At 44.9% G+C, this 22,082-nt stretch overlaps 5 protein-coding genes and 1 pseudogene across 5 annotated transcripts; 4 read left to right on the top strand and 2 right to left on the bottom strand.

Annotated features, from left to right (window-relative positions):
- Positions 1-4,694: 4,694 nt before the first annotated feature.
- Positions 4,695-6,312, top strand: LOC102709828 (phospholipase A2 homolog 3-like). The gene is made up of 4 exons (XM_006651669.2): positions 4,695-5,024; positions 5,170-5,215; positions 5,352-5,474; positions 5,630-6,312. The coding sequence occupies exons 1-4, from the start codon at positions 4,902-4,904 to the stop codon at positions 5,800-5,802; spliced, it is 465 nt and encodes a 154-aa protein (XP_006651732.1). The 5' UTR covers positions 4,695-4,901; the 3' UTR covers positions 5,803-6,312.
- A 1,318-nt stretch (positions 6,313-7,630) lies between these two features.
- LOC102710110 (phytanoyl-CoA dioxygenase 1) lies at positions 7,631-10,899 on the bottom strand. Its single transcript, XM_006651670.3, has 9 exons — positions 10,722-10,899; positions 10,451-10,572; positions 10,209-10,269; positions 9,920-9,988; positions 9,214-9,332; positions 8,985-9,132; positions 8,747-8,891; positions 8,579-8,665; positions 7,631-8,064 (listed from the first exon to the last, which is right to left on the bottom strand). Exons 1-9 carry the CDS (start codon positions 10,774-10,776, stop codon positions 8,022-8,024), a joined length of 849 nt encoding a protein of 282 aa, XP_006651733.1. The 5' UTR covers positions 10,777-10,899; the 3' UTR covers positions 7,631-8,021.
- Positions 10,900-11,039: 140 nt separating this feature from the next.
- LOC102710392 lies at positions 11,040-12,889 on the top strand (annotated as a pseudogene).
- A 629-nt stretch (positions 12,890-13,518) lies between these two features.
- On the top strand, positions 13,519-17,005 carry LOC102708320. The gene is made up of 9 exons (XM_006650412.3): positions 13,519-13,725; positions 13,870-13,939; positions 14,180-14,247; positions 14,938-14,999; positions 15,674-15,755; positions 15,852-16,085; positions 16,327-16,455; positions 16,554-16,615; positions 16,733-17,005. Exons 1-9 carry the CDS (start codon positions 13,675-13,677, stop codon positions 16,848-16,850), a joined length of 876 nt encoding a protein of 291 aa, XP_006650475.1. The 5' UTR covers positions 13,519-13,674; the 3' UTR covers positions 16,851-17,005.
- Positions 17,006-17,297: 292 nt separating this feature from the next.
- On the bottom strand, positions 17,298-18,560 carry LOC102710683 (peptidyl-prolyl cis-trans isomerase FKBP17-2, chloroplastic). The gene is made up of 3 exons (XM_040522179.1): positions 18,071-18,560; positions 17,923-17,967; positions 17,298-17,840 (listed from the first exon to the last, which is right to left on the bottom strand). The coding sequence occupies exons 1-3, from the start codon at positions 18,430-18,432 to the stop codon at positions 17,489-17,491; spliced, it is 759 nt and encodes a 252-aa protein (XP_040378113.1). The 5' UTR covers positions 18,433-18,560; the 3' UTR covers positions 17,298-17,488.
- Positions 18,561-19,598: 1,038 nt separating this feature from the next.
- Positions 19,599-20,480, top strand: LOC121053834 (protein indeterminate-domain 12-like). Its single transcript, XM_040521799.1, has 2 exons — positions 19,599-19,940; positions 20,397-20,480. Exons 1-2 carry the CDS (start codon positions 19,599-19,601, stop codon positions 20,478-20,480), a joined length of 426 nt encoding a protein of 141 aa, XP_040377733.1.
- The last annotated feature ends 1,602 nt before the right edge of the window (positions 20,481-22,082 follow it).

The following is a 22,082-nucleotide window of genomic DNA, read 5'->3' on the forward strand; positions in this document are numbered from 1 at the left end:
CTAATTCAAATGATTTTTTCCCTTTATCTGCACCAATAGTTCACCGGCGTGATCACCAAGTTTTCATCTTCATCATTACAGTTTGAGGCCAAATTAAACATATGTACTGTACGTCTCTCTCTATCATCAAATGAGCTGATACCATCGCTTAAATTGTTTACTCTTCGATTTTCGTTTTTTTCCCCATTTAGTAGCGAGGTCAGTACGTCCGGAGTGTCCTTTCGCCAAAAAGTTTGTAAAGATTATCCATATGATCATGGATTTGGATATCAAAGGACATCATTAGTAAGTACAACGACTAAAAATAATTTCACCAATATCACACACACACACACGATAAGTGGTCGTACCATAATCGTAATTTACTCATAATATATTTTATACACACTCTGGCAATAAATATTTGATAACTTTAGCAGAAGATCCGATCAAAAAATTGACACTCACATCTTCTGCTTATGCTTAGAAGCCAAATTTAAATTTTTAATCTTAAATTTAAAGGTTTTTTGCGTCGTGTTTATTTTCTAGCCTTGGCTTTTAAATCGCCAAGAATACGTATATAAAAGTTTCATTCATAAATTATTTTTAGTTTTGCAAATATGGTGTTTGACAATCAGACCCTTAATTTACAAATACTATGATATTACTTTCAAGAAAAATCAACAACACTACATGCATCATTTTTTTTGTTTCATAAACATGCTCACTCTAGTCACAAATATTTGACGTCTAGTAAAAGACTAAATCAAAGTTCTGAAACTATGATTACCGCAAGCGCTGAATTAAATATGTACGTACACATTTGTTTCGGAAATCACAACCACAATCATTAGCTCATCGGATTTTATAACCACAAGACAAATGGTGAAAATTTCAAAATTTAACCAAATTTCATCCTAACCGTAAAATATTCACGACCAAAGGAAGTAAATGAACGGCTGGCCAGGCTATGAACTGTCAAGCTAGTGAATCTGCTAGATCACATGAAGTCACGAACGGACGTACGTTTAATTAAACGCTACAGCCAGCTGCGTTGCTCGATATGGTTTCCATCCAAACTGCAATACAAATCTCGCGTGCGTACGTCTTTCAGCAAACCTAATTAGGCTTTTAGCGATCAGACAGGTACGCCATTCGATATCTCAGCAACGAGCCAGTGATCCAACCGATCGAGAGCGAGCTAGCAGTACCAATCATGTTGGTGACTATCACCGATCACTGTCATGTCTTGGAGGGAACTGATCGAACGGCGGCAGCTAATTAACACGGCACATGGAGAACTGGCGAAAAACGACATGGCACACGAGCGCTCGACCGACGATCGATGGGTATCACCGAATTGTCATCGCGCCCCGTTACATCAAATCCGTGAACTATTTTCGTAGATGAGTTAAGGCCGCGTTCGGTCTCCTAAAGTTTTGGGAGGGACGTCACGTCGATGCGGACGGTTACATATTTAAAGTATTAAACATAATCTAATTACAAAATAAATTTTAGATTACGTCTGAAAACCACGAGATGAATCTTTTGAGTCTAATTAATTCATCATTAGCACATGTTGGTTACTGTAGCACTTATGACTAATCATGTACTAATTAAGCTCAAAAGATTCGTCTCGCGATTTTCTCCATAACTATATAATTAGTTTTAATGTTCATATATATTTAATGTTTTATTTAGGTGTCCAAATATTCGATGTGATGTTTTTAAAAAAGTTTTTGGAAACTAAACAGGCCCTAAGTATTTTGAGTCCCTTTAATTTGTGTGTGCACTGAAGCCACAATTAGGGCCCGTTTAGCTTTTAATTTTTTTTCAAAAACATCACATCGAATCTTTGGACATATAAATAAATCATTAGACATAGATAAAAAACTAATTGCATAGTTAAGGGAAAATCATGAGACGAATCTTTTGAACATAATTAGTCCACGATTTGCCCTATGCTATAGTAACTCACATGTGCTGACGCCGGATTATTTAGGCTCAAAAGATTTTTCCTGAGGTTTCCAGGCGAGCTGGGAAATTTATTTTTTCATTCGTGTCAAAAACTCTTTCGACATCCGGCCAAACGTCCGACATGATATCCAAAAGTTTGCGAACTAAACATGTCTTACTCCTACGAGGTAAGGGGATGATTGTTTGATATGTTTATAGAAAAAGACAAACGGTATATTTATAAATAAAAATAATTTATAAATACAATTTTTATATACGTATTCTTAGCTTTTTGAAAGCCAAGGTTAAAAAATAAACTTTGGTAAAGAAAACTCTCAAAATCAACTATAAATTTCTCTAAATTTAAGGTAAAAAATTTAATTTATAGTTTATAAGTATAAACATAGACAGAAAGATAAGAGTGTCAATCCACTGTACTTAGAGCGGGTTCACAGTTACTCCTACGATGGCTATCACGGAACTATCATCATGCCCAGCTATTTGATTTGTAGGGACAGAATATAGTAAAATCAAAGATGAATCAGGCCCTATAAAATTGAAGTGGCCAGATGAATCAGGCTGGATCAATTTCCATTATTGGAAAAACAATGGAGAAGAGTTAGGAGTGTTATATACCAAATTCAATTCTGTTTATAAATACAAAGCGGATTCTAATCCATTGAGAGATGCCATTTTATTTTTGCATGTCATTCGAATAATCAAGATAAAAATATCGAGATAATTAAGATATGATATATTACTTCAGAAACATGCATATCTAAATTTAATAACAATAAGTTGAAAAAACAAATTAACTCTTATTAACTATACATACATTAGAGTCATATTTGTTTTTTTTAACTTTGTAGGAGCTAAATTTGACCAATTGTATTTGTGTAGTGATCAGGGTTGCCAAAGCTGGCCAAACCACCGCCACTGTTACGACTATTTCGCGCGGTTCGGGGGGCACTTGGTCATCGTGCTCCGGGCAGCGGTTTCGGAGCGTCCACGATAACACAAACCCGGTCAGTGATATACCAGACATAGATTCTGTTCTTACTCTCTCCGTATTTTTATTTTTATGTATGACGCTATTAATTTTTAGAATCATATTTGATTATTCGTATTTTTTAAATTTATATCTAAATATATAAAATTATAATGCATAATTAAATCTTCTATAATAATAAATCATATTATAAAAAATAATTAATAGTTATATAGCATTTTGGAATAAGATGATAGTCAAACGTGGACCTAAAAATCAACGTCGTCATATAAAAAAATATGGGGGAGTATTATTTTTTATATTTTTCGTAAATATTTAAGTGGCATATAAAAAACGAGTGAATAACCTCTCGATGGGTTAAAAATTATTACTCCCTCCGTTTTAGTTATAAGTCATTTTAACTTTGGTCAAAATCAAATTGTTCTAAGCTTAACTAAGTTTATATAAAAAGTAGTAACATTTACCACCTAAAACACACATATTATGAAAATATATTTAATTATAGATTTAATAAAATTAATTTGGTGTTGTATATGTTACTATATTTGTATATACATTTGGTTAAACTGAGAACAATTTGACTTTGACAAAGTCAAAACGAAAGACAGTACCTTTTAATTACAGCTTTGAAAATAATTGCTCGGCAAACCTACAAATTGTACTAAGAAATTAGTTGTACCAGAAACATAATTAAGATTAGACTTATCCAATATAATCTAACGATGGATGAAAGGACATATAGCCTGGCGATTACCAAGGTCGTAGTAGCACTTGAGATGACTTTGTGATTTTTGTGACAGATGATATACCCGTCCAATGGTAGGATCTCAAAAAATATATATATTCTGACGAGGGAGCAGGGTACTCACAATCTAAAGCCTAAAGGCGCCAGTGGCGGAGCCACCAGTATGACGAGGTACGACGGCCATCATACTTGGCCGCCGGCAGACCCCCTCGCCATACTCAATGTTAGATGTCACGCACAAGATGTTTTATAAGTACTATGATTTATATGGAGTACCATTGCATGTTGGTTTATAAGTTAATGTATTATAGCTTCATTTTATTTTACATATGTGGTTCTTATATACAAATTAGAACTTAGGCCTTGTTTAGTTTCAAAAAATTTTCTCCCAAAACATCATGTCGAATCTTTGGACACCTAAATAGAGCATTAAACATAGATAGAATGAAAAACTAATTGCACACTTATGTGAGAAATCATAAGACGAATCTTTTGAGCCTAATTAGGCTATAATTAGCTATAAGTGTTACAGTGACCCACGCGCGCTAACGACAGATTAATTAGCCTCAAAAGATTCATCTCGCGGTTTCTAGTCAAGCCGTGAAATTCGTTTTTTTATTCGTGTCCGAAAAAACATTCCGACATCTGGTCAAACGTTTGATGTGTCATTCAATTTTTTTTTGCCAACTAAACACCCCTTTAGTAATATTAAGTTTGCCATAAGTAGATTTTCGTTTCGGCTCCGCCACCGAAAGGCGCCTGCTCACATTGCTTTGCTGGCCGACGCTGGTGCACGCACGCACGGCATCGGGCATCTCCGTGTATCTTACTACTATCTTTCTCCCGCCGCTCTGTCAACTGGACGCTGTGGGAGCCCGTGACGCGAGCGGGCGAGCTAGCTAGCCAACAAGACCCCGCGCGCTCACGAGCCGAATAAAACCAAAACGCCGCCCGGCCTCCGGTCCACGACATCATCTCTGCCCCCCCCCCCCCCCCCCCCCGAAATCAATCAGTGCGTGCCAGCTACAGCTCATCGCGTCGCTAGCTGCAGATCAGTTTGCCGCATCGCCTCGCCTCGCCTCGCCGTGCCTCCCTGCACAATCGTCTCCCGGATCTCGCCGGCGGCGGCGCAGGCGCGGCTCGTACCCTACTGCTATATAGCTAGTCGTTGCCGGTGCCAGCGGCCGGTGGTCACGTGAGGATCTGGAGAGGATGGCGCGCGGCGGGTGCTCGCGGCTGCTCGTGGGGATCGGCGTCTTTCTCCTCTGCGCCGCCGCTGTCGCGCCGCCCGCCGCGGCGCTCAACATCGGCCTCCAGTCCGCCGGCGACGGCGTGGTACGTACGCACGCACACGCACAAGCACAAGTAGACTAGCTACAATGTATGCACCTCTCTCCTATCGTGCTTTGGCTAATTAAATTGTTTTATTGTACGTACGTATTGCTGCTGCGTGTGTTGGGATCAATGGCGGCGAGTGCAGAGCGCGCAGCTGTGCAGCCGAACGTGCGAATCCGACCACTGCACGAGTAAGTGTGGCTAGCAGCTTACCTATAAACTTCATATTCTTGTTCTTCATCTCGTCGTTTTGTTGCTAATCCCAATGTGATCTCGCTAGCTGCTCAAACTCTCACACCGTGATTAATTTTAATCGCGTGCGTGCAGCGCCCCCGTTGCTGCGATACGGAAAGTACTGCGGCATCCTGTACAGCGGCTGCCCCGGCGAGCCGCCGTGCGACCCCCTCGACGCCTGCTGCATGCACCACGACAACTGCGTCCAGGCGAAGAGTACGTCGTCTTCGCTACTAATCATCTCTCGCTCACTCACCACCCTGTTCTTGGCTAATCACAATCTACAGAACTAATCAATTTTGATTATTACCAAGCTCTAGCGTGCGTACGTGCTGCTTTTCTAATTAATTTTCTGTATCTTCCTTGCTCAGATGACTACCTGAGCACGGCGTGCAACGAGCAGCTACTGGAGTGCCTGGCGAGGCTGCGGCAGGGCTCGTCGACGTTCGAGGGGAACAAGTGCATGATCGACGAGGTCATCGACGTGATCTCGCTCGTCATCGAGGCCGCCGTCGTCGCCGGCAGGCTGCTGCACAAGCCTTAACTAAAGCTTATATAGCTAGCCCCAGCCGCGCACCGGCGGCGAACGGCCGGACAGCGTGGGCCGGCGGCGCGACAGGACGAGCAACAACTTACTTGTGCGTTAGGTGGGTGGTACATGTTTTGCTTGCTTGGTGTGTGCTGCACAGTGCAGCTTAGCTAGCTAGCACCGGCTGCATGCGTCGGCTTCACATGGGCTCTCTCAGGGCCCTGCAGACTTACGACAAATATATGCAGATTACAATATTACATTTACATGGTTTTGGACTTTGGTTTTGTGCTGATTGCTTCTTATTTTATGGTGCATGTCGTGTGGTAATGGGTTATATAGATTATAGAGTGTTAATACAAGATGAATAAATGTATACGCTTAATAAAGATATCGTGCACAGGACAAGACTGACCTGACCGTCTGCGGGTTTGGATTATGTCATGGCAGACTCTTTGTAAGCTTTTCATTTTTCTTGTGATGGGTCTTTCTAAATTTTCTACTTGACGGCTGGCGAATCCGGTAATTTTGACACTTTGGTCCTTTTATTATTTTATAAATAGATACATAAAAAATTTATTGACGAATGGATCTTTTTAACTGCGCTAACGTTATTGGCGTCTTCCTCCAACCATATTAGCATAACAATAACTTGGCGCCGTCTTCTTCAATGACAGCGCCAATGACATTGGCATGGTCAAAAAAAAGTTTATTCATACAATAAGTTTTTTCAAGAATCTATTTATAAAATAAGTTTTAAAAAATGATCAAAATATCAAAATTCCAGCGGGCGAATCCATCTTCATGACGGGCTAAAATTATCTGCTTAACTATGGACCTGTTTGAAAGTGACAAAGATTTTAGATTTTTTAGATAAGATGATTTTTGTGACATCTATTTAAGGGTATAAACAACTCAATTAACTAAACTCCGAATTAATTAATAAAAAGCAGAAAAATCTTGCTTTAATAATATGTGACGAGGACCTTTTATATATAAATTTTTTACAAGAAATTACCATCTAGAGGTTTAAAAGGTGTACCTGCAGAAATTAGTAATCGATAATAACGTACAAACACAGCCTATAAGAACTGAACAGTGTTTCTTACCATTTATAATATTGGAAGACTTTCTGAGTTTATCTAGATTCATCCATGTATATGTTTTATATATATGTCTAGATTTATTAACATATAAATAAATCTTATATCTTGTAACATGAAACGTACGAAACATTAAAGTATACATGATGCAACCATGTTCTTATACAGTCGTCGAGAGTTTTTTTTTAAGGAAACGCAATATTACGTGTCATTAGCATGTGGTTAGTTAACAGCCTCATTTGCAGTATTGTTTATTACTCCCACTAAACTGTATCAAAACCACACGGCATATATTCGACCGCTGCGCCTAGGAACAGGCACTGACGACATGGTAAAAATTGGTAAAAATCAGGCACTGGTTTTTTACTTTTCCCTTTTTTTTCTTTTGCTATAGTCTATTCTCATATTCTTTCTCTCCCTCCATGGATTCTTTCAATGAAGAATTTTCAAGGACAACAACAGTTGAAGCAAATCTAAAGAAAAGCTGCTTCGCTTCCAAACAGTGGGCTAATCAATCAGGTTGAAAATATGATGAACATTGCTCTAGCCATTTCGTGCACGCAGAATTAACTGAACTCAACACATGAACATAACATTTGCGATGTATACTTTTCACCATTTTTCTAACTTTTAAGAGCATGTATAACGGTATAGATAATTGTCTATTTGACGTATGCAAACAGCTAAACAGTTAGCCCTTTGGAACGTCACGGGTCGCCCGTCAACAGCCGGCCAAACTACCGAAGCCTCGCCCAGCCATCGCTCATATGTATCCTATAAGCTCATTGCTGGCAACGCATAATAATTTTTCAAGTTTTCTTAAGTCAATACATAATTAATCCTGCCCTAATCTGCCGCTCTATTTTCCATTCCGGGGAAAAGTTCTAATAACCCTCTTTCCGGAACACAGCATAAGAACTAGAGATAAATTACAGGGAAAAATATCATCCATGACAAAACAGAATAGCAATGTATTTATATTGTCTAAAGGCGGGAAAGAAGCATAGCTACTCCACATCGTAGTACCGTGCTACAAATTTATTGCGATGAGGATAGGCAATCAGCACCATCACGATTGCTTGTAGAAGACCTCACCCTCTCGTTTATTTGACATATAGGTAACTGATGTAACTAATTTCCATAAAGTGGCTGAGGTGGGGTTTTCCTTTGTAACCTGAGAAAATAAGCATATAAAAGCATGTTAGCAAAATAAAATAAAAGAGCACAAATGTTTATGAAACGTCGATAGCTCACAGCTACTCCCTTCATATGGTACCTTCACTGGTAACTGTGACTTAAATAACACTAACAAATTTCTGTTTTCAGTGTTTGTAAATGGGAAGATAAAATAAACATCATTCACATCATAAAAAAGTAAAAAAAAACAAACAATAGCATTCATATGGTACCTTGTTACGTTTTTTACAGGTAACCAATATGTGGCTTGTGTTAAAGGCTTACAGCAAAACTATCAAACAGTATCAAGTATAGTTTATGCAGTCTAAAACGATTAGCTTGGTTTGAGCAGTTCAGTACAAGCTTGGAAGTAGAATAGCTTGTTTGTAGGCAATTCTAGACTTCTAGTGTGAAGTGTGGACACTAAATTATGCAAAAACTACCAAGAGCAAATACAAAAGTAAGATAAAATTTAACTTTACAGTTCTCCACAAGTGTCAATATAAACTAACCAATTTTGCTTGGACCATTCACATCCTTCGGTATCAATTACATGTAAGCTCAATGCATGTCTTGACACCGGTGAAAGATTCTCAAAGCTATCAAAGAGAAGCTAAAACACATTAGTAAAAATGAAGCTATTGATTGCAAGCATACACCATATAACAGGGCAACTTCACCTCTGGTGTATAAGATCTCCATGAATAACCACCAAATCACCCGACTTTACTTCTAATGGCACAAATTCTTTCGGATCATAGTTTGGTGAAGGATGATCAAAATGAGTATCATGTTCATCTCTGATCATTCGCCTTTTCAGACCATCTGGAGCAAAGCATTGCAAATGATCAAAAAAACAGAACCTCAAATAACCACAAGAAGATTCTTGTCGTAAAATAATTTGGTGGGAAAATCTACTTTTATGTGATCCAGGAATTGCCCAAAGGCAACCATTCACTTTTGTTGCATCTTCGAGTGCAAGCCACAACCCTGTGCATGATGGAGGCTCTGTATATAGGAATGTATTATCCTGGTGTGGCACCACCTCGCCACCAATGCCTGGTTGCTGAATTGTGAAGAAACTAATCCAATAAGGAACAGAAGTTGTATTCGTCGCTAACAAGAAGCTAGAAACTGCACAAGGTACCTTAAAGATGTACATAGATTGAATAACTGCAGGTCTCTTGTAGCATAAAGAAGAGAACACGCTGGAAACATTCGCACCGAAAGCGAACTTTTTGAACACAGGGTCAAGTTCATGTAATGCTGCATAAATAAAGAGCAGTGAATAGCAATATCTCAAAATATCTTGCTATAAATATATAAGTATATAAGCTATTTACAGCACGGAAAATACTAAGTAATGTTAACTAGAAAATAGAAACCTAACAGGCAAGTTCACAACAAACTAAACTTCAAGAAAATTTGACTTAACCCCAGATTAATGGAAATGCAAAAGGCAGAAATAAATAGAAAGGTTGAACCAGAAATTTTATATTCAGAACAAGAGCACCATCACCGATAGAAATGCCACACAATAAGTTATAAGACTATTGCACCAGCACCTCAGGATCGACTGCAGTCTTGTTTAGGATGTAACTTTGATATCTTTTGGATTAGATGTAATGTAAATATCTGTCTGACCAATCAAAGAAGTTGAATACACTTTTCTCGTTCTATAGTTAAGTAGGAAAGGTCCTGTCTGTTTCTCACAAGAACCCATTTTACTAGACAGTTTACAACTTGTATAACAAGCATCAGGTTCCAACCCATGAAACAGAAGCAGCAGAATAATCTTTGAAGATTTAATCAAGGTGCGAATAACAAACACGATTTCTATTTGCCATACTGACCATGCCCAACTTTATTTATTGAAAGTTCCTTTGCCTGTTTCAAGCATCCATCATCTCCAAATGCCTTTTCTGTAAGTAATAGAAACATGATATAAAATATAAATCATTATCCAAATCCAAGCAAACCTCCACATGCTAAAAGACATAAGAAGAGCAGTTCGAAAATAATAGCTCTGTAACTATACTTTATCTTCTTTTTTAACAAACTACCTACCCGTTCCTTGTTCTAATAGGATAATTGATGAATGTCACTGAATTCCACGTTTCCGATAGGAGAAAAATCACTTACCCTCAAAGAAGAAGGAGATATTCTCCGCACTCTTAAAGAAAAATTCATTCTTCACCTGCCGCTGCATTGGGAAACAATGTAACACTAAATTCAAACTGTGATGCATGAGGCACCGTCGCACTGGCAATCAAATCTAGCAATGAGACTACTAGAAACTAGTGCTCCGGATAACTGTACATACGACAAGCACACAGGATTCAGTAAAGGGAACAATGAGAATATCTCTCCCCACAGAGACTTACATGATCCTTGGTGGAGAATACGTTGGCGCTGGCGCCGTCGAAGCCGTCGACGAGTTCGGCCATGCGGTCCCGCATCCCCTTCACATCCTCCGCGCTCGAGAACGATTCCAACACGAGGTACCCTGCGACCAAAAAGGCCCCACGCGCCACAAGGATTTAGGTTTCCTCGTACACAGCTCTAGCTCCCGCGATTCGCTGCCACCGATTGCTGGTAGCGACGGACCAGATGGTGCGGAGGAGGGAAGGAGAACCAGCGGTGCTTCGCGCTTACCATTGGTGTCGAAGAAGCGGAGCTGCTCGTCGGTGAGGCTACCGGCCGGCGGCATGGCGGTGGGCGGCGGCGGCGGAGGGGAGACGAGAAGTTTGACCGGAACAGGCGACGGATGGAACGCACGAGTGGACTACAGGAATACTACAGGGAACCGATCGCCACACAACTTTACGTTTTGTTTCTGCAAAAGCGGGTTTCTATTTGAGCCTCCTAGCTTCACGCTTTATTACTAGGAAAGCGGATTATAGTAGTTGCGTCGTGTTGGGCTTTTATTTGGCGGCCCAGACCATGCGGCCTAGCAACAGATCACGATGCGCTTAAGAAAATGCTACGCTCACCCAAAAACGACGCGCGTGAGACGACATGTTCCGACGCGGCCGATCGTTTCTCATTGATTCCTCCCGCCGTCGCCGGCGAAACCCCTCCCGTCCCGCCCCAGTGACGCAGCCATGTCGGACTGGTCGGGGATCCACGACGACATGCTCCTCCTCGTCGTCGGCTGCCTCCCGGCCCTCGACCTCCTCCACTTCCGCGCCGTCTGCGCCTCCTGGCGCGCCGCCGCCGCCAACTTCGTCGGCGGCCGCGGCCGCCCGCGCGCGGACCGCCCCTGGCTCCTGCTTCCCACGGAAGCGGCCGATCCAGGTGATGGGTGCCGCTTCGTCGTCTCCCGCGACCGGGAGGTCCCCGTCGTCGCCCTCCCCGCGCGGCTCGGCCGCGATGGGGGGCGAGGGTTCGTGCCCCTTGGGTCCTCCTGTGGCGTGATCGTGGCCGCCGACGATCTCGGCGAGATGCACCTGTTGGACGTTGTCACTGGTAAGCGCAGGGCGCTTCCCCCCGTCCCCTCGCTCCCGCTCGTCGAAGGCGTCGAAGGGGGTCCAGCGGGGCTGCACGTCCACCATGGCAGCACCATCTCCCGCATCGACGGCCTGATCCACAAGGCCGTGCCGGCGTCCACACCGAACGGAGGGCTCCTGGTGGTCGTCATATACCGGTAGGTCCACCACCGCAACCAGTGGGTGACAGCGCGCCCCGGCGATCGCGTGTGGAAGTCCGTGAAGCCGACCAGCATCCCCGACGTGGTCGACGTGGCCATCCACCGCGGCCAGCTCTACGCCAACACGCGGTACGGGATGGTGTACGCGTTCCCCGAGCTGCGCGGGCTGGGCTCCGCCTCGCCGGAGATCATCCCCTCCGTGACGCGGCGGCCGAACGCGTACGTGGAGCGCAGCTTCCTGGTGGAGTCCCCACCCGGCTCCAGCGGCGACCGCCGCGGGCTAATGCAGGTCGAGCTGCTCCGGTCCGTGGCCGCGGCCGGGGGCGAGGAGGGGTTCGTGGTGCGCGTGCTGGACGAGTGCGGCGAGACGTGGGAGGAGGCGGACGACATCGGCGACGTGGCAGTGCTCGTGGACGCGACCGGCGCGGTGGCGGCGTCCACGCGGGAGTGCCACGGGCTGAGGCCCAGCACCGTGTACTTCGCCGTCGACCTCGCCGTGCGCTTACAGGCTCGCGGCGGTGGACAAGCACAAGAGGATCGAGGTCGTCGAGTCGATCCCCAGGACGGATGGGTACAAGCCGCCCTGCTTTTGGTTCGCGCCGGTCTACACACCACCGTGACCAGTCACCCATGCATTGGTTCGACGACGGTGATCGTGCTGCGGTAGGAACCGGTACGGTACCACTTTCAAGCCTGAACATGAGACTAGCAGTTCCTTGTCGTGCTCGTGCCTGTATAAGCTAAATTTAACTTTTTCAATCTAAAATTTAGAGAATATTTTAAGTTCTTTTCTTTTATAGTTTATCTTTTAACTTTAAGTTTTATATTGCTAAGGATATGTGTATAAAAATTTTATTTATAAATATATCATACAACGACCCCTAGATAATTATTTCTCTCATGCATTCTTAACTTCATGCATGTCCAGCCCTCCAGTGTTCTCAGCTACAGTATTCAAACTTACGCAGGGACACGTTATCCCCTATGAAAAATTTCCATAGAGGAGGGGAGGAAGAAGATCAGAGGAGAGGAAAGAGGTAACCAGCGCTCAGCCTTTAAATTCTAGATTCACCGCTGAAATGGTGCTGCTCGCCTTTTTCTACACGAGCCGTCGATGTTCCGATTGAGCCATTTTTAGTTCCTAAATTTTTTTTTCAAAAACATCGCATTAAATTTTTAGACACATAAATAAAGCATTAAACATATATGAACCAAAAAACTAATTATACAGTTACGAAAGAAATCTTGTGATGAATCTTTTAAGCCTAATTAGTTCATGATTAGCTATAAATGCTATAGTAACCAATATGTGCTAACGACGGATTAATTAGGCTCAAAAATTCGTCTCGCGGTTTCTAGGTTTACTGTGAAATTCGTTTTTTTATTCGTGTCCAAAACCCCTTCCGACATCCGATCAAACGTTTGATGTGATGTTTTTGCTAAAAAATTTTGGCAACTAAACATCACCTGACAATCACGCTGACAACCCGAATCAGATCAGAATAGTCGTTTTGCGTGATCCATCCAACTTCATGTGCGCTGCTGTGTGTGGTGCACGGTTGAGCTGAGAAGGCCCAGCCTGGTGCTGGTGGTGGCGCGCTGGTCCACTACTATCCTGCCTCGCTTCCTTCCCCTTGGGGCCAAGGATTGGTTCGCGACCCGCGCGCGCCGCAAGCACACTCGCGGACGCAGGACTCGCCTCGCTCGGTCGCCCATGCAAGCAGAAGCAGGTGCGCTGTGCCCCCGCCCCCTCGCCTCGCTGGCCGAACTCCAGCCGCTAGCTTTTGCTTGGGCCGCGCTCGCCCGGATCGTCGGGTTGACGCCGCCGCCGACCGAATCCAATCCACCCCGTTAAAATCTCCTTCGTCCTAGACTCCTGGTGCGTGTTTGACAACACAGGAGAAGCCCCATTTTGGCCGCGGCACGGCGGCGGCAGCAGCAGCAGAAGGCGGGCGCGCGATGGGAACCGTGCTGGACTCCCACTTCCTGGCGCTCACCGCCGTCGTCACCGTAAGCCCCCATCGACCCACCCCCGGACCTTCCCTTCTTCCACTGCTTCCCTGGCTCCCTCTTGGATGGATTGTTTGAGGGAGATGCGATTGTTAACTGGGATTTTTGTTTAATTTCTTGTTCCTCTTGTTGTGGTGGTGGTAGGTGGGGTACCAGCTGGTGTTCTTCATCGTCACTGCGCTCCTGCGGTTCGATAAGGTGACGGATTTCGCAGGTAATAGGCTTCGGTTGTTTCTTCCAGAATCTTGATAATCCGCTGTGTGGTTAGAATATATTGTTGCTGTATGTACTTGTCAAGTTTTCGTTGATAAATTGTTCACAGTAAGGATTGCTCACTTCTGTGTATACGAGCATGTATTATTCTTGATTTCTTGGATAATGTTTCAACCAGGAAATAGCTTTGTGTGGTAGTATTATTACCGAACCTTTTATTTTATTGTGCTCTTTCTTGCAGGGAGTACGAATTTTATCATCCTCGCGATCCTAACACTTGCGTTGAAGGGAGCATGGCATTTCCGTCAGGTAAATAATTATATGGAGTAAAACATGCTCTCGTTGCCACTCTCTTGTTGTAAACATGGTCGATGTCTTCTCAGTCACCGCAGAATGCCAGGAAGTTCATTTGAAAATTAACTTTCATTATGCCTCGGTTTATTTGATATTTGGACTGACATGCCATGATTTTATATTTTCATTGCATGGTTAGTTCAGATATGACATCATATTACTAGTATGCAGTTCAATTAGCTTGGGAGTGGGTATAAAATTTGTGGCAGATACTGTATCAGTTGCAGCATTGTAGTACCTGCACATCTCTTCAGTGTCTATTGTTGAATACTCCACTTACATCAAAGTTAGAATCCTGCAAATGGTAGCATGCCTATAAAAGAAAGGATGACAGGAAGATGAGTAGATTAGTAGGAAAATATATGGCATGTGTTTGGATAAAATCTAAAATTCCCCAGTTGTGAGTCTGAAAGATACTGCAAAGTAACCTACAAAAAACCCTTTGAAGTGATTTTTATCGAGCGATGTTACATTGAAGAGTTAAGGATAACCTTGTTTCATTTTACGAGGTAATCTATGAAGGATAGTGATATTAGTCTGTGTTACTAACTCTATAATTCATCTGTTTGTATATTCTTTTCTAATTGTACCAATATATCCTTCTCTTTAATTTTGTGGATTTCTTAACTTCCATCCCTTTATCAGATTGTATTGACTGTGCTCGTTGTGATCTGGGGCCTTCGCTTAGGACTGTTTTTATTAATGAGGTATTTTATCCTAAAACAGCAAACTTTGTTCAAATATGAAATGCATCACTAAACATTCTTCCATCTTAAATTCTTCATGCCTTCATGTGTACATTTTGTGTAGTTGGTCTGACATGTAGGTTGTTTGTTCTAATTTTAATGAACAACCAAAGGTTTGTGTTTAGTTTCATTATGGGATTTCACTGTGGTGCTATCTCTGCTCTCCTGCTCCCATCACATAATTTAATTCACTTTGCAAACTGGTTAATGAATTTGAACAATAAGCATGTAGAATATTCAACCACCATCGCACGGTTGCAGATGGGTATTTTGAAGAGGAGTTTTTCATTGAAAAGAAAGATATAGCTTCAGCTGAGTTTCTAATTGCTTACTTTTAATTTAGAAATATGCTTATTCCTAGTTGAACAATCTACTAGTTGAATCCAGGACTGATTTTGGTGTGTTAAGAACTTTAGCAGTTTCTCATTTATCAGGAAACAAACCTGATTTTTCAAGGAGTGACTTTTTTTGGATGTTGTTCATGACTATGATGTTGCACTTGTAGTTGTTACATGGATATTATATATATACTGAATGTACCTTCCATGCTAGACTGATGATCTTTAACTTGAGCCAGAACATCTAATGGTATCCAAAATGAGTCACTAATGCTTGTTTTGCCTAATTATGTCTAGAATCCTGCAATGGGGTGAGGACAAACGGTTTGATGATATGCGCAATAACTTGGGAAAATTAGCAGTATTCTGGATTTTCCAGGTAGCTTTTGCAACATTTGTTCTGCAACTAGATCTGCTTAACCTGATCTTGTCTTGAGACACCCTATAATAAGGCCTTCTCTCCTGATTTGGACAGGCTGTTTGGGTTTGGACTGTCAGCTTGCCCGTTACAGTTGTGAATGCAAGTGACAGAAATCCCTCAATTGAAGCCCGTGACATCATTGGTTGGATAATGTGGCTGATCGGAGCAGGTGCAGAAGCAATAGCTGATCAGCAGAAGCTTACGTTCAAGAATTCTCTGAGCAATCGCGGAAAGTGGTGTGACGTGGGTCTTTGGAGTTATTCCCGCCATCCAAATTACTTTGGTGAGGTTAGTCAGTTCACTTTGCATGAACAGGCGTTGATTATTACTATTTTTTTTTATCAACAACTAATACCTTGCCGATATCAGAAATCAAGTATAAATGCAGTATTTCTGGTTATATCCTAATTCATTATGAATTCCAAGCACAATACATCATATTTTGCATACACTTTATGATATACTAATATTTCTACTGTCTACAGAGTTTTGAACAAATACTGATATTGTTTGAAATTTAATTTGACAGATATTCCTTTGGTGGGGAATATTTGTAGCATCTACTCCTATTCTCTCAGGAGCTGAATGGCTCGTAATCCTCGGACCTATATTCCTGACACTCTTGCTTCTCTTCGTTAGTGGAATCCCACTTCTTGAGGTTGGGATATCACAGCTACCCTTGTGCATCCAAAACCCATTGTTCTTTCTTACCTGCAAAATGCTGACACGTCACACTCTTTATGTCCCGTTTTGAAGGTCTCTGCTGATAAGCGTTTTGGACAGAACGAAGAATACCGCATGTACAAGAACACCACAAGGTAAGGAAGCATCCTTGGACATGTCATTTTTCATAGCCCTCTCCAAGGATCCAAGCAATGCTCTGCAAGTCGCAACAGCAGAAGGTGACTAGCTTGTGCATTGATTTTTGTCTGCAGCCCTCTCATCCCGCTACCACCAGCTGTATATGGAGCTCTGCCTGCATGGTTCAAGATGGGTTTCCTCTTCGAGCTCCCACTCTACAATCGTGCACCGCAACGTGATCCCATCAGCTGATGATCTCCTATCACAAGTTATTGTTGTGTACGATATGTAGAGTCTAAAATACTGTGTTATTGTGGATAAGTCATTCTTTTCCCGTTTGGTTCTTAGCTTAGGCCTTAGGGCAGTGAAATGTATCCACGTCTCCCAGGATGTGAACTTTTCGTTCTCCTCAGCGCAGTTTCTAAGTTATATATATTCTTGATCGTGTTTTAAATTTCCAGGATATTAACAGCCATTGACTGTCATTATATTGTCTGATTAAAGCAAGTAAAGAACTTCACTTGAGAGCCCAATGTTGACATGCTGACAGTGGGCCACAACACTCAGCTCAGTTACAGATTTTGACAAATATTTGTGTAACTATAACTGAATATGGAGCAAACTGGTCATCCTACCTATCACTTGATACACCACAGCCAAATTGAATAGATGAAGAGAATGGAATTTGAAGTTTTAAAATAGTGCCAAAACCAAAATGTTCTCGTTTATATCCGAACAAATCGAGTAAACAATACGAAGTCTCTTTTTATACGAAACGCTCGTGAAATTTATGTTGCAAAGTTGTCTCCAGGCAGCTACAGAAGCTATGGCTGACGGCACCACCGAGCCGCCGACAACGCGAGTTCGATTCGCTCGCGCCGCGTCGTTGATCACGCCGGCGCGATGGACACCTTGTCCACCTCCACGACGTACTCGAGCGTCGCCCCGGTCGGGACCTGCGCGCCGGCGCCGAAGTCGGCGCCGTCCTCGCCGAAGCCGAGCGCCGGCGGGACGACCACCCGCCGCTTGCCGCCGGCCCTCATGGACCGCAGCACGTACTCCACGCCCTCGCACATCCCCCTCGTGTACGGCCTCGACCCCATCACCAGCGCCAGCGGCCGCTTGCCGTCGCCGAACGTGTCCACGAACGTCTCGCCGCCGGCCACCCGCCCCTGCAGGTCGATCACCACCAGGTCCCCCGGCCGCGGCACGTCGCCACCGCCCACTCGCATCTCGTAGTACCTGCACGAGCACCATCTTATGTCAGGGCTCCATCGATCAAAGCGCTCGGAGATCGAGCTGACACGATGCGTGCTCTGCTCACCTTATTCCGTTAGGAAGAATGACCTCCTGCTCTTGCTCCACGTCCCTACGAGAAGAAGAGGAAGCCATGGCGAGGGGTGTAAGCGCGAGGTCAAAGGTGAATCAATGGAGGCGGGCTGAGCTGATGAATCAAAATGGAGGAGACCGACTTGGTGTTGGCCAGCTGCTGCGCGACCTCGAAGCGGGTCTTGAGCTGCTCGGAGACGACGCCGAAGGCCAGGAAGCCGACCCACGCGAGCCCGGCCCCGATGCCAAACCGCCGCGTCAGCGACGACGCGACCCAGTCCGTCGAGTCCGCCGCCGGCGCGCGCCTCGGCTTCGCCTGCGGTGGAGGCTGCGACTGGGCTTGCATGGGCTGCTGCGGCTGCTGCTGTGGCTGCACCTGCGGAGGCGGCTGCTGCTCCGGCGGCTGCTGGGCGCTGGGCGGGCGCGACGACTGCGCGCAGGAGAGGTGCGGCTTGGCGACGGGGCGGGCGAGGAAGGCCGGGGAGCTCCCCAGGAAGGTTGCCATGGCTGTGGCGGTGGCACGGCGTGTTCTTGGCGTCGTGAGTATGAGTGAGCGAGCAGGCTAATCTAATGTGACGAACATTTTCTTGTGATTTTTCTCGCTTTTTTGGCGTCGTTTTGCTGCTGCACCTGTTGGAGCGAAATGTGTCCACACAAGCGACACGAGGCTTATCTGTTCTTCGTTATCTGCTCGTTGAATGTTAGTATGTTACGGAATAGTAAAACATAAAAATGGCTCTTGTTTGCTTACGGTCGCTTCACACACACAAAAAATCATACAAAGATAAAGAAAGAGTGACACAGAGAAATTTTTTTAATAGGTTCAAGCTAATGGTAGATTTACTCTAAAATTTCTATGTTTTAGGTTATTCCATACGAATTACGATGGGTTCATTCTTTGATATAGGGAATTTTTCTAAAGTATTCATACCCTACAGGATTCCTCTAAAATTACTTTGTTCCAAATGAGCCTTATTATTACTTCACAATTATCGCAGTAATCCCATAGGGTAACTTCTCTAATTTTCGCATATCTAGAGCCCAGCATCTCTCCTGAACGACACCTTCCGCAGACTCTATTGGTGGTATTTCCCGAGGCGAGGGTAAATATGTGCATCCATATCGGTCAGGAAACGACAATGACTCCAGTAACCACTAGCCAAACGCAAGAGAAGGCCTAGGCCCGATAGCCCATCTGACGGCTCCCGTCATCGATGGTAGAAAAAAGTCTACCAGAGGTCCCTAAACTTGAAGACGAGTTTGTTTTTCGTCCCTTAACTGTAATACCAGAAATGTTTACCCCTAAACTTATAGAATCTGTTCACAAGAGGTCCCTCGGCAGTGTTGACTTATTTTTTGATCGGTTTTACCGACGTGGCGTCCGGTGGGTCCCACATGTCATGTTTTTTTAATTTTTTACTCTAGCCTCTCCCTTCCTCTCCCCCTCTCTCTCTTCCCTGTTTCTCTAGAGCGTTGCCGGCGGGGGTGGGGGCGAGCGACAACAGGCACGGGCGAGCAGCAGCAGGCGCGGGAGAGCGGCGGCCGGCGCGGGCGAGCGCGTGCAGCAGTGGCGCGAGCGAGCGGCGGCCGGCGCAGGCGAGCGCGGGCGGCGGTGGCGAGCGGCAGCAGGCGCTGTGCATATTAGTTTAACTATGCTAGCTGTGGTCATCCATGCATGCAGACCCGGATGCGGAGGTGATCGCGCTGTCGCCGAAGACGCTGCTGGCGACGAACCGGTTCGTGTGCAAGGTGTGCAACAAGGGTTTCCAGCTGGCGCAGAATCTGCAGCTGCACCGGCGCGGGCACAACCTGCCGTGGAAGCTGAAGCAGAAGAACCCGGCGCAGGCGCAGCGCCGCCACGTGTACATGTGCCCGGAGCCGACGTGCGTCCACCATGACCCCTCCCGCGCCCTCGGCGACCTCAACGGCATCAAGAAGCACTTCTGCCGCAAGCACGGTGAGAAGAAGTGGAAGTGCGACAAGTACTCCAAGCGCTACGCTGCCGCAAACACGGTGAGAAGAAGTGGAAGTGCGACAAGTGCGACTCGATCGATCTCTCTCTACCGACCTTGGCTAGCTACTCCATTCATGGTGTTTTCTTGCTTCTTCTTGATCACTAGCAAGCTAATTGCTAATAGCTAGCATAAAATGTTTAGTAGTGCGCACTAATGGCAGCTAGCTACCATACATGATACATGCACGTTCGGGGTTAGGGTTTTGTCTGGGTTAGCTTGCTGGTGGTGGCATTACTTTAATTGATCTTAGTTTTTTTCACGGGGCTAATGGCCACTGGGAGGGAGAATTGTCGACATCGATCGTACGACCGTGTGGTTAATTAGGATGTGTATGGTATGGGCGTAGAGCAATTAGGGCTGGCCGGCCACTCGCGGACGTTACTGCTCGCACGCGATACTTTGCCATTGTCTTGATGATGCAAATGTTCCAAGCATTTTGTGATGGCACATGCAGCGTCATGCGTCGTCAAGCCTGGCTGGAAAGGCCTCTGGAGGTTGCCTGCCGCACGAGCTTGCCCGCGCCACCGCGCTCGCCTGAGCCGGCCGCCACTCGCTCGCGCCACCGCTGCACGCTGCACGCGCTCGCCACCGCCGCCCGTGCTCGCCCGCGCCGGCCACCGCTGCACGCGCTTGCCCGCGCCACCGCGTTCGCCTAAGCCGGCCGCCACTCGCTCGCGCCACCGCTGCACGCTGCACGCGCTCGCCACCGCCGCCCGTGCTCGCCCGCGCCGGCCACCGCTGCACGCGCTTGCCCGCGCCACCGCGTTCGCCTGAGCCGGCCGCCACTCGCTCGTGCCACCGCTGCACGCTGCACGCGCTCGCCACCGCCGCCCGTGCTCGCCCGCGCCGGCCACCGCTGCACGCGCTCGCCCGCTCCTGCTGCCGCTCGCCCCCACCCCCGTCGGCAGCGCTACGGAGAAACAGAGAAGAGAGGAAGAAGAGAGAGAGAGGGGAGAGGAAGGGAGAGGAGAGAGTAAAAAATTAAAAAAAAAAGACACGTGGGATCTACAGGACGCTACGTCAGCAAAAAAACTAATAAAAAAATGGATTAGTACTACCAAGAGACCTTTTGTGAACGGATTTTATAAGTTTAGGAGTACACGGTTAAGTGACGAAAAGTAAACCCGCCTTCAAGTCTAGAGATCTCTAGTGGACTTTTTCCTTGATGATACGTGATCATAAGGATACCATAAACCCAAGGTCGCGACGGTAACAAATTGCGCGAGGTAAGGCGAGCGACCGTCAGCCGATAGAGTTTCAAAACTCTTAGGAGATTATCTTTTCAAGTCCTACAAAAAGATCAAGACGACGTCGCTGCTCGCCATGGAAGGACGATGCTCCAGTTGCAAACCGCCACTAAAGTGGTTTCGTAAAATATCACACAGGCACACATCACGCCGTCTAATAATCTGGGGTATAGTGTGGACGGAGTATTGTGGTATTTCCATCGACCAAGTTCATAAACCATTCGTGTGCAGTGACTTGTAAATGCAAAGGATGGCTACGAGAATGAATAATAGCTTCATAAACTTACCATTGTCATCTTCCAGCATCTTAGGTGGTGATTGTTTGACTTTGCATGGAAAAAGCCAAACGCCATAAGCCATATTTGAAAATGAAAAAAAAACGAAAAAAACTTTTATATACACATTCTTAGTGATTCAAAACCAAAGCTAAAAAATAAATTACAATGAAAAAACCCTAAAATCTACTTCAAATGTAAGGTTGGAATTTTAAATTGACTTGTAAGCATACACGTAAGCGAAATGATGGACTATTAAACAAGCACGGTCCCGCTGACTAAGTTTTTAATAACAGCGTTCTAGATTTCAATAGCTGATAAAAGTCAAATCAGTACGTATAGCTTTGAAGACAATTGATATTAAAATTAAAAAGAGAACTTAACATACAGTTGACCAGACTGAGCTTCAAACGGAGAGGAATCGCCAATCAACACACAACAGCAAAAAAAGAAAAAAGAAAAAAAGAGAGGGGGGGGGGGGGGGGGGGGGACACAACAGCATAACACAGGATGCATTTACGGCAGCAGTGTAAATGGATGAGCTTCTACTACAATCTGAAAACTGGTCGTGTATTGTCACCCAAAACTTATGCCAATGCAGTATCCTGACCTTCAAAA

Source organism: Oryza brachyantha, chromosome 3, assembly GCF_000231095.2.
Source record: "Oryza brachyantha chromosome 3, ObraRS2, whole genome shotgun sequence".
Taxonomy (NCBI): Eukaryota; Viridiplantae; Streptophyta; class Magnoliopsida; order Poales; family Poaceae; genus Oryza; species Oryza brachyantha.

What these genes read in the sequence shown, in the direction of transcription:
- LOC102710683 (XM_040522179.1), bottom strand. Translation starts at nt 18,432, where the DNA reads ATGGCAACCTTCCTGGGGAGCTCCCCGGCCTTCCTCGCCCGCCCCGTC. An exon ending in CAGCAGCTGGCCAACACCAA is followed by an intron (nt 17,968 to 18,070) that starts GTCGGTCTCCTC and finishes TTCTTCTCGTAG; the next exon opens with GGACGTGGAGCAAGAGCAGG. An exon ending in ATTCTTCCTAACGGAATAAG is followed by an intron (nt 17,841 to 17,922) that starts GTGAGCAGAGCA and finishes GTGCTCGTGCAG; the next exon opens with GTACTACGAGATGCGAGTGG.
- LOC102710110 (XM_006651670.3), bottom strand. Translation starts at nt 10,776, where the DNA reads ATGCCGCCGGCCGGTAGCCTCACCGACGAGCAGCTCCGCTTCTTCGAC. An exon ending in GGAGATCTTATACACCAGAG is followed by an intron (nt 8,666 to 8,746) that starts GTGAAGTTGCCC and finishes TCTCTTTGATAG; the next exon opens with CTTTGAGAATCTTTCACCGG. An exon ending in GAATGGTCCAAGCAAAATTG is followed by an intron (nt 8,065 to 8,578) that starts GTTAGTTTATAT and finishes TTATTTTCTCAG; the next exon opens with GTTACAAAGGAAAACCCCAC.
- LOC102709828 (XM_006651669.2), top strand. Translation starts at nt 4,902, where the DNA reads ATGGCGCGCGGCGGGTGCTCGCGGCTGCTCGTGGGGATCGGCGTCTTT. An exon ending in AGTCCGCCGGCGACGGCGTG is followed by an intron (nt 5,025 to 5,169) that starts GTACGTACGCAC and finishes CGGCGAGTGCAG; the next exon opens with AGCGCGCAGCTGTGCAGCCG. An exon ending in CGAATCCGACCACTGCACGA is followed by an intron (nt 5,216 to 5,351) that starts GTAAGTGTGGCT and finishes GCGTGCGTGCAG; the next exon opens with CGCCCCCGTTGCTGCGATAC.
- LOC121053834 (XM_040521799.1), top strand. Translation starts at nt 19,599, where the DNA reads ATGCATGCAGACCCGGATGCGGAGGTGATCGCGCTGTCGCCGAAGACG. An exon ending in GCTACGCTGCCGCAAACACG is followed by an intron (nt 19,941 to 20,396) that starts GTGAGAAGAAGT and finishes TGGCACATGCAG; the next exon opens with CGTCATGCGTCGTCAAGCCT.
- LOC102708320 (XM_006650412.3), top strand. Translation starts at nt 13,675, where the DNA reads ATGGGAACCGTGCTGGACTCCCACTTCCTGGCGCTCACCGCCGTCGTC. An exon ending in CGCTCACCGCCGTCGTCACC is followed by an intron (nt 13,726 to 13,869) that starts GTAAGCCCCCAT and finishes TGGTGGTGGTAG; the next exon opens with GTGGGGTACCAGCTGGTGTT. An exon ending in ATCCAAATTACTTTGGTGAG is followed by an intron (nt 16,086 to 16,326) that starts GTTAGTCAGTTC and finishes TTAATTTGACAG; the next exon opens with ATATTCCTTTGGTGGGGAAT.